General features: G+C 25.6%; 1 protein-coding gene across 1 annotated transcript; it reads right to left on the bottom strand.

Annotated features, from left to right (window-relative positions):
* Nucleotides 1-662: 662 nt before the first annotated feature.
* LOC115695587 (disease resistance protein RPV1-like) lies at nt 663-10,710 on the bottom strand. Its single transcript, XM_061117828.1, has 6 exons — nt 9,824-10,710; nt 3,909-4,998; nt 3,355-3,657; nt 1,834-3,240; nt 1,241-1,723; nt 663-1,003 (listed from the first exon to the last, which is right to left on the bottom strand). The coding sequence occupies exons 1-5, from the start codon at nt 10,285-10,287 to the stop codon at nt 1,256-1,258; spliced, it is 3,732 nt and encodes a 1,243-aa protein (XP_060973811.1). The 5' UTR covers nt 10,288-10,710; the 3' UTR covers nt 663-1,003; nt 1,241-1,255.
* Nucleotides 10,711-11,081: the final 371 nt, after the last annotated feature.

Genomic DNA, 11,081 nt, shown 5'->3' with positions numbered 1-11,081 from the left:
TATATAAGTTATTCTATTATTTTTTTGAGTTGAATAAAGTTTTGAATTTCAAAATTCAAGCCCCAAATCAATTTTATGGTATAGTATGCACTATGCACATCCTTGAAAGATTCTCCACCTAAACTTGACATCACAAAACACCATTATTTAAAATTTTGCTGTTGGTATGGTCTCTCTCTCTCCACTATATATTTTATAGTTTATTCATATTATTAATGTATATATTCTTGCTTATTATAGCAAGGGCTAGCTAAGAAGGGCTATTGACAAATTTAAACAGCTTAATTAGTTAATTCGTCATTAATTAAGAGTTGGCAAATTATGCTTAGGAACATGTATATATATTATTTTGTTTCTTCAAAATATTTCTAGAAAGAGAGTAGGAGGCCTTTCAGGTTGAGGAGCTTTGGGCAACGGTCCTGACCGCCCCACCCTAAAAATCGTCCCTGTTAGAAGCTAGTAATTGTAAACAAAGAGAAGCAAGAACAATATTCTTGGATCATCTAAATTAAATTTATGTTTACTTATAAAAATTCTATTGTTTCAATGAAATTTTTATGATTTCATCGTTGTATGATGATGTACATGATTATACTTATAGTAAACATATATATGTTTAAATTATTAATATTTTTAGAGGAAATGTGAATAGAGACTCATAATGAAGCTAATAAAGAAGCATCCCAACTAGGTCGGCACCCAATCTTATTAAAGCCATTGTTTTCACCAAATTATCCCATTACTATTATATGAGAACTAATACAAAGTATAATCTGGGTAACAAATTAATATGATCAAAACTACTAAACACTCAAAAAGGATTACATAATTTGTTGTGCACAAACAAAATTACTAAATTAATTATAATATATATGAAGCCTCATCAAAACCCTTCATGAGTGGGTAAAACCTCAAAAGATGAAAAAGAGTGCCACACTTTAAGAGCATAAAATCTTCAAAAGCCTTAAACGTAATTATATTATCAGTCTGATTCATTTTCTTCCTGAAAAAATCAGAAATTAACTTGAAATTAATTAAAGATAATAGATAGATAATAACACTTTAGTTCTTGTTAAAGAAGGATGATTTAGCTTGAAAGTAAGGTATTTTAATCCTTGCATTACAAATCTATCATATATATATATATAAATCATGAAAATGCAGTTGTATTACTAAATAAAATAAAAATATCAGTTAATGGTAGAAACAAAATTGAGAAATTTACATAGTAATAAATTACCTTGATGAATAGGAATTAGGAAAAGTAATCATATGGATTTATATTTTTGGGATGTACCAAGTGGACTCCACATTGTTTTATTCTTCCTGTGCCAATGTAAAACTCAAATATGACACTCTCTTTCCCATCTAATAAAAAGTCTTTACCGTGATCATACCACATGAACACTTGATTTGAGGACAAGTCTAAATTAGAATCATCATCAAAATGAGTAGCTTTATAGCATTGTAGAGTTGAAGATAATTGAAAATTCTGACCAGTCTTGGTTTTTAGATTGTAATCACATTTGAAGACATCTTCACGTTTTAAAGTGGTCGCTTCAAACTCAACAACAATGCATAAAGCAAAGCCTAAGACGTTATAATCATCTAAAAGGAAAGGAAAGTTTAGTACAAGTAATGATCCCATAGATTGATAGTCAAACCATTTAGCAATTGTATCTCCTGGATAACAAAAACTTGTTCTAATAGCTTCAATCAAATCCTACAATTCATCAAAATTAGCAAAAGTCATTTATGTACGTAAATATTAATGGTGAAAAAACTATACTAATGAATTTATTCTATTATTCAATATAAGTAAGAGAGATATACCTTTCCTTTTCCATCCCTACATTTGCCAATGAAAATGTTATCCATGAAATATTGGGTAGCCGAAATGTTATGCATGGTGTAGAATAGAAAGCACTGACAACAGGTGAAATAAACACCATGATAATGCAAATTTAGGATTGATGTAGAAGTACAACTACTGCAAATATACGGTTGATCATGTGTTAGAAGTAGTTGACTAGTACTGGTTTCACTTGAATCTTCTACTGGTAAACCATTATATGGCAGAATTTGGAGTTTTGGATCTTCATCAATCTTGATACAAGCAATCTTGCGCATATTGAAGATGTTGGTGTCAATAGACTTGAGATTTTTGCAATCACCCAAGTATAGCCTTTCAAGCACAATAAGATGATTTATTGATGATGGTATCTCTTCAATCCCAGTTCCATCTAACCAAAGTTCCTCTAGTTTCAACATAGGCTTCACGACTTCTGGAAAGCTTTTCAATTGGGAGCAATCTCTAAGATCAAGAAACTTAAGAGACTTCAACTTACAAATGGTAGTTGGAATACACTTGAGATTTTTGCACTCCCTCAAGTCTAAAGTTTCAAGCCCAACAAGATTCTCTATTGATGATGGCATCTCTTTAATCCCAGTTCCTTTTAAATAAAGGCCTTTTAGTTTCTCCATAGGCTCCAAGATTTCTGGAAAGCTTTTCAATTGTGAGCAACCTTCAAGTTGAAGTACCCAAAGAGACTTCAACTTACAAAAGGTATCTGGGAGTCTTTTAAGCTTCTTGCAAGCCTGCATGTGAAAGATGATGAGAGAAGGAAGAGAGTCGAATGATGACGAATCAACTTGTTGTATGGATGTTCCGTTCAAATTTAATCCTTTTATACTTTTTGGAAGCCTGGGAAACTTGTCAAAGGATACGCATCCATGCATATCTAAGTATTCCAATGATTCTAACTCACACATATCATTTGGAAGTTCCCTTAAATATTTACACATATGTAGATCAAGTACAAGAAGATTTTTTAGATATAAAATGGATGGGTGGCATTTCTTGATTGCTGTTTCCCTTAAACATATAAATTTTATATTACCAGAAATCTCTGAAAGAGTTGTGAAATTGGAACAACCATTAAGATCAAGCAAGCTAGTAGATAGCTCCCTCATCAGGTAGGATATCCCTTCTTTCATTATACCCTTGCATGAGTCAAGTGTGTACTCTCTTTCTTGAACCATCAAGGAATTATATTGGTACATCACTTCAGATTCTTTATCTGGATCATCAAAAATGTTGTGAAATCTTAACGGGGGAAGGTTAACTAAACGTGTACAACCATTTAGACGAAGCGTGTGAAGATTCGCTTGAGAGAGATTTGGGAGACAAGTAAGCTTCTTCGATTCAGAAAGAATGACATGTTTTAAGTTGCTAACATCCTGCATATAGACAAAATGTAGTTAATTATACTGTAAATAAAAATATAAAACAATGTATCAAATTTATAATATTATATTTAATGAATAAAGCATATATATAGTTATTTCACATACCTGATTTTCTTTCCACAGTTTCTTAAGTTTGCTTCTCTCCATACTAAAATAAACAAGATTCTGTGGTGTGAAATTTGACCCTAAGGATTTCAAAGGGTATTCATACCATTCCAAGTATCTAAGCTCATCGGGAAACTTGTCACGAAGACCATGAAAAGGCAATCGAAATCGATTTCGAGAATATATTGAGGATAGTTTCAGTAATCTTAGACTTGGCAAATTTTTAAAGATTGAAGGGTCTAAGTTTATAACATCACCATCATCACGATCAGCATGAAATATTCCTTCAATTGTGGAAGAAGCCTAAGAATTGAAAAATATTCAAAACAAATTAATAAATCCAATCACAGATACATCCTTTTCAATTTGAAGAACTACAACTCATAATGACTAATCACAAAATTAAAAATTGGTGAATAATAGTTCATATACCTTATATATATATATATAGCATTAAGTAATTTTCACACAACATTATTAATATATGACTCTCTAATATATCATTTATATAAAATAGTATAGTTTGTGTAATAACATTATAGAATAACACTTACTTTATTACTTGTCAAGAAACGACAAATATCTTCGCCCATCCATAATCTACTATAATTTTCCAAGCACTTATTATGATTTGATCCACGAGCGATTGACCGACCCATCTCTCGTAACAAATCATGCATTTCAAGTGTGCCTTTATCAGAAACAGTTACAAGACACCTGTCAATAAGAACTTCAATGGCAATGTCAAAGTCACCACAATCATCCAATATTTCTTTCACATAATATTTTTTTCTACCTCGAAAGAAACATGCTATATCAAGAAATATACTCTGTTGTTTAGAGTCTAGCCCATCAAAACTTATTTTTAGTTTACTTGTAACTTTTTGATCAGGATCTACTTTTATGTTGTTTAGCAAACTTTCCCATACATCTTTGTTTTTTGAAAATAAAAGAGAACCCAAAACTTTAAGAGCTAGTGGAAGGCCTTGAGCATATTTCACAAATTTCAATGAAAGCTCTTTCTCACTTTCTTCGGGTGATCTTCTTTTGAAGGCATGCAAACAAAAGAGTTCAAGAGCTTCCTTCTCTTTTAGTCCCTTCAAGTTGTATATCATCCTCTCATCATTACCAATAATATTTCGAAGCACTTGATGATTTCTGCTTGTTATAATAAGTTTACTTTCAGAGTTTAGCCAGGAATCACTATCTTCGAGTAAACAATTATATTCCTCCAAATCATCCACAGCATCAAGAACTATGAGTAACTTTTTGTGGCGCAACCTTTCCTTTACGGAATCCAAATGTCCATATCGCAAGTCTTTTTCATTTGATAATTGACGGAAAAATTCTTCTTTCAAATTTGTTCCATGCTTTTGGAATTCTTCTCGCACATTTCGAAAAAAACAATGACAATCGTATTGATGACGAGATTGATTGAAGACAATTTGAGCTAGGGTGGTCTTACCCAGGCCACCCATCCCACAAATGCCTATCCTTGCAGAGTTTGACAATAGATTGTTGAGATCTGCAATCGAGTTGTCAATTCCAAAAATGCCTTGCTTTGAATAATGAGGAGATGGAGATATGGATCTTAATTTTTCTAGTATCCAGTTGAAAATCTCATGAACCACCACAGCTTCATTACTATAATATATAAAAAACATACAAACAACATTATTAGAATAGTCTATTTCATATATATTTGTAGGCAACCGATTTTGTGCCCATCTTGTAAAATTACGGATTGTATTCCGTTGTACTGTATGGTGGGTCTTACGTACTTTATTATTTTTTAATATTTTTTGTAACCGGTTGTTCTAAGTTTATAAGACCGACTAATAAATAAATTTCTTTTTGATTTATTTTATTATATTTTTGTAATAGTAATTTATTTATTTAAGGTACAATTCTTTGTTCAAGTTGACAGGAGCAAGGACAGAAGTACAACAGTTGATGGTCCTTTTTTGTCAGTTCAAAGGGTAAAATTGTCTTCTCAAACGTGGTTTTTGGCGGACTTTGTGAAATAATTTCATAGTACAAAATTTGGCATATGTAGAACGTAGTTTAGTGTATTCTAGTGTATCAGATAGATGTTTTAGTACATTAAAAAATTTATTGACCTATCAAAAATGCTTAGGACATGCAAATGTAAAAATTTTTGCTGTATTTATTTTAAGTTGTATTCTTATGATATAAAAATCTATTTTTGGATATTTAATATTATTTTTTCTTTGTTAATTTATTTATGTTACTTATTAATTTATTTTTCATCAATATATTAGTACTTGTTATTAAAATTAATCCAACGTTCTCTGAAGTCACCCTAATATTTTAAATTAGTAATAAGTAAAGTTGTATAGAAACTAAAGTATAACTATATATAACATAAAATTAAAATATAGAATTTAAAATTAAGTAAAATCAATAGGTATTAAAAATATTTGAGATGGATACTTTATTTACAATACTTTAATTAATCATTATGAAAATACATAATTAAAAAAGTATAGTTTGAACTATTATTTATTTTTTTACATAACAAATAATTTTATGCTATAAGGTTTTCTTTTATTATAGCACTAATATTTTTTTTATTATTAACTTTAGTATTTTAACATTTATAAAAAAAAAATATATATTGAAGAATTTAATGAATAAGTGTTGAAATTAAGATTTATAGTATTTTTTTAAAAAAATATACAATATAATCAATATAATTTGAAAAGTTATTAAAAAGTACAATGTATTATCAGACATCAATCATGTCATGTCATGTCACTTTTCATTTTTTTTTTAAAAAAAAAAAACAAACAATTAATATTTAAAAATAGTATCTGTCAGTACATCAATCAATATCAACTTTTTAAAAATAATGATTTTTAAATACAATATCAACCGGTTACCAATTTATAAAGCCTAACTACCCCTACTTTAACCCCAGCCTTCAGATCATGCAACAACACAATCCTATGGCTACTATACAATCACGGATTGTATTCCCTTATTTACTATCACGGGACAAAATCGGGTCCCTATATTTGTATTCTAAATTTCTATTTATAATATATAAATATGATATCTATTTATAGTTATTTTACATAGAGAGGGAGAGAGAGGTGGTGTGGTGGAAAATGAATAGTTTTTTAATAGTGTAATAGATATTAGTTATTGTAAATTAAAACATTGATGTAACATGCATGAATAATAATTTTATTGGAGAAGATGATAGGTTTTATGCATAGTATAATAGTTATACAATAAATTATATTATATATTAAATTAGTGCTATTAAATTTTTCGGTTATTTTGTAATCATATTAATGATAATAATGGATTGATATTATTAATAAATTATAAAAGTTTAAATATGAAATGAAAATCTAAAATAACTACAAAATAAACAAATTAGAAAGAAAGAAGGGGAGTATGCCACATAAATTCTTGAATGCTTTCCTTTATATAAATATATATATATATATAAATATATATATTGATTCTAAATTTCATAAAGTTATCCTATCTCATTATTTTTATTTTATATAAAATATACCTTTTTCAATTAATATATTCACTTTTTTTTCATTCATTATTCTAGATATATATAGAATTGAACATATTTTAAATAAAGAGAAATTTACAAATTTATGTATTTTATGTACATAATTACAATATATGTACATAAAAATTATTTACAATTTATTATACATTTTATTAACTATGGCAAATATATTTTAAATTTTACATACAAAATATATATGGTAAAACTAAATAATAAATAATAAACATATAAACATATGTAAATAATAAATAATAAACATACATATTTTTATTTATAAATTTATATTTAAATTTTAATAAACACATTGTATCGACATATCATTACAAATTTAGTGAAAAAAACCATATCATCACAAACGTCATCATAACAAATATATTAGATTAATAATTAATAAACATTCTCAATAATAATATAAACATGGTGTTTATACATAATGTCACATTTAATTACAATTTTGTTTATTTTTTTACACATTTTTCAATAACTTATAAACATAAGTGTTATATTTTAAAATTTTTTATGACATTTTAAGTGTTTCATTTCTAAAATTGTTAAGACTTTTGTATAAATAAATTTATCATAATAAACAAACATACTAGATTAATAATAGCATTATAAATATTAATAATACTAATCAAATATTTAATAAACATATATATATGGAACACTTTTTAATGTGTATTACCCATGAATGGTTAATAAATAAATTTAACTAAAAATATTAATTTTAAAAATATTAAACTATCGAATTTTGATCTAATAACGAATAATGAAATCGCAAATTTGAATTTATATACTTAATTTAACTACTTAATTAAAAAAATATAAAAAAATATCTCTTTTTACACTATATCAAAAATATGTTCATACAAAAATATTTAACTCAAACTCAACTTTTTCTTTTCTTATTTTTCTTGCTAAAAAACTTTTTTTAATTTTTTTTTTATCGATGGAACAATCAGCCCATATGATATAAAAATGAGAGATTTTTTTTAATTAGATAGAAAAATTAAGCATAAAAACTCAAAATTTTCTAATTTTACCCATGCATGGGTAATACCCATTAAAAGTGCACCCATATATATACTGCTTATAAAATATAAACAAAATTTATAAATATGTTTGTATATTCTTTTTTTAATTTCATATTAAATTTTAGTAATCATATTCTTTTATAGTAATATATCAAAATACAAATGTTAATTTTTATATTTACATAATTTTGTGCGTTTATTTTTTTTTTTTAGAAAATCAATTGAAAATAATCAATAAGTTAAAATCGTAAACTTATATGTTTATTTGTAAATATTTGTAAAATTGTATAAAATTATGTAATAATATTTTTTTACACATTTTTTATAATAATATACATTTACTTGTATATAAATGAAATTTGCCCTTAAATAAATGTACTTACATATTAAGATTAAAAAAATTAGAACAAAAATATATATCTTATTAAAGTAAAAAGTAAATATAAATATGCATTTATTTTAAAAGTAAATATAAATTCCTTCTCCTCGTTATATATATCAATAGAGGAGGTTTCAATAGTTACATAAAATATATAACCATGGTAGTTACATTACTTATTAGCTATTGGATCATTATTAGCCGATTGTAATTAATTTAAAAATTTACTAAAAATAATTAATAAATTACTAGTAACATAATACTAACCTAATTTTATTTACTTTCTTAAAATAAAAAAGGAATTATATAATTAAATATCAATTTTTCAAAAGGTTTTATTAAATATTTTAATTAAAAAATTAATTTATTTTAAGTATATAATTACCTTAGGTCTAAAAATAAAAATTTTACCTACTAGTAACTTATTATAGCAGGTCATAAAAAAAAATATAATCATCATAGTTACATTTTTATTTTTACTATAACCATTGAATATTCACTCATACATATATATAAACAAATGGATGAGCTTTCAATGGTTATATTTTTATGGTAACCATGATGGTTACATTTTTTTTAACCATTGGATTACTATTAAATGGTTGTGATTAATTTGAAAATTAAATAAAAATAAATAAAAAATGACTTGTAACTTGAAAATAACCTTAAAATTTATTTCCTTATAAAACTTTAATTAAGATTAATTTTATTCAAAATTAAATTAATTGTAATTATTAATATATTTTTTTTGTAATTTGTTACTAAACAAAGTTATTTTAGCAATTCATTTTTTTCACATAAATTCTTGAAATTATTAAATATATAACTTTATAATTTTAAATTATTTCACATATAATCTTATCATTTGAAATATAATAAAAACATAAATAAATTAATTAAAAAAAATAATTATTATAAAACTAACTTATAATCTAAGAATGGCCTAAGATTCAACACATCATTATTTTATATCTTCCTCTCTATTAATTCACTTAGGAGTATTCTTTACTTTTTTATATAATATTTAAAAAATAAATAAATTTAAATAAAAATTTATCTAAAAATAAGATTAATGATGTGAACCAATTACTTAAATATATTCGTTAAAAATAATTAATTATTCAACAAAATTATTTTAGAAGGGGTAGAAGTTTAATTTTTGTAAAAAAAAAATAGAGTTTTAATGCAAATATTATAATAAAATATTTTAAAAGTTATAAAACCTACAATGATGACTTGAATATAAAAAGAAAATTATTTATATATAGTAATTGCTAAAAAAATGTCTAATTAAAAATAATTTTTTTAAGCGCATAGGTAATTATAATTAAATTAATTCTAAAAAAGAAATTTTTATCTATGAGTTACCTATTATTACAGGTCAAAAAATGTAACTGGTTACAATAAAAATGTAACCATTGAGTAGTCACCAATAAATATATTAATACTTTCTTATTTTGTAAATAATAATAACATATATAGTTGAGAATATTTAACCTGGATTTGGATACATCCCATCCTGAATGATTAGCTGCTTTAGTTAAAGCGTCTTTCCATCTGCGTATGGTAGCATCATTGTAACGATCCTCATGTTCCTTGAACGCTTCTGCATAACTTCCTATTTGTTTGCGAACATCACTGGGATCAACTTGGTAAAACACAGGCACAACAATATGTGTCTTCCTCTTCACGCATCGAAGAATATGCTTTAGTTCACTTAAGCACCACGACGAAGATGCATAGTCTTTTGAGAAAACAACTATCGAAATTTTAGAGTCCTTGATGGCTTCCAAGAGAGCATTCGAAATCTTTTCTCCTCGCTTCAGTTTGTCCTCATCAATGTATGTTTCAATACCTCCATCCTTAAGTTTTTTGTGGAGATGACTAGTAAAATTAGCGCGAGTATCTTCTCCTCTAAAACTGATGAAAACATCATATTTTTTCTGTGAATAATCAGCCATAGCGATCTTTAGGAGGTAAAACGTATTTGCATCATCATCATTTGTGGACAAGATTTGTGAAGAATGAGAAGAAATGGATCTTCATATATAAAGTTTGTTTGTATATATTTTGTAATAATATTTTTTTTTTCCTTCTATAAAGTTGCACTATTACCTATTATTTGATTGGTTAATAATAACTAAGTATTTTCCCTCCAAAAAAAAAAAGTTGCACTATTATTATTATATATATTGAGAGTTGAATATTATAAGAAAAAAAACGCGTACAGTTTGGCAACTTTTTGGAAGTTTGTTTGAATATAAAATACTAGTTCTAATAAGAGTATTGCTATTAGAATATCTCTAATGCAAGATAGTATGTTGTGAGTGGTTAGCAGTTTCTCTCGTATGATTTATTAAATTAAATTGTGTGAAACCAATATTAAATTAAAGTTTTTTATTTTGGCAACTTTTTACTTAATATATATAGAGAAATAGCCACTATAGTTTTGAGCAATAAAAATCGTACTACAAAAAATCTTACTTTTAGTCATAATTATAAAATTTATAATTAAAAAAATTGTGATTAATTATTAATCATCATTCTTATGTTGTGACTAAAATGATTGTGATAAATGTTAGTCATAAAAATTACAATTTTTTGTAACTAGCTAAATGTGCTTTTAGTCACAATATTTGTTATGACTAAAACTTAATTAGTGACAACTTGTATCTAAGTATTATATTTTAGTAATTAACAAGTAATTTTTTATTGTGACTAAAAATCACTTTTAACAAAAAAAAAATTAATATTG

This window comes from Cannabis sativa, chromosome 6, assembly GCF_029168945.1.
Source record: "Cannabis sativa cultivar Pink pepper isolate KNU-18-1 chromosome 6, ASM2916894v1, whole genome shotgun sequence".
Classification (NCBI taxonomy): Eukaryota; Viridiplantae; Streptophyta; class Magnoliopsida; order Rosales; family Cannabaceae; genus Cannabis; species Cannabis sativa.
This window is presented reverse-complemented; position numbering and strand designations above follow the sequence as displayed.

What these genes read in the sequence shown, in the direction of transcription:
- LOC115695587 (XM_061117828.1), bottom strand. Translation starts at nt 10,287, where the DNA reads ATGGCTGATTATTCACAGAAAAAATATGATGTTTTCATCAGTTTTAGA. An exon ending in GTTTCTTGACAAGTAATAAA is followed by an intron (nt 3,658 to 3,908) that starts GTAAGTGTTATT and finishes TTCAATTCTTAG; the next exon opens with GCTTCTTCCACAATTGAAGG. An exon ending in AACTGTGGAAAGAAAATCAG is followed by an intron (nt 3,241 to 3,354) that starts GTATGTGAAATA and finishes GTCTATATGCAG; the next exon opens with GATGTTAGCAACTTAAAACA.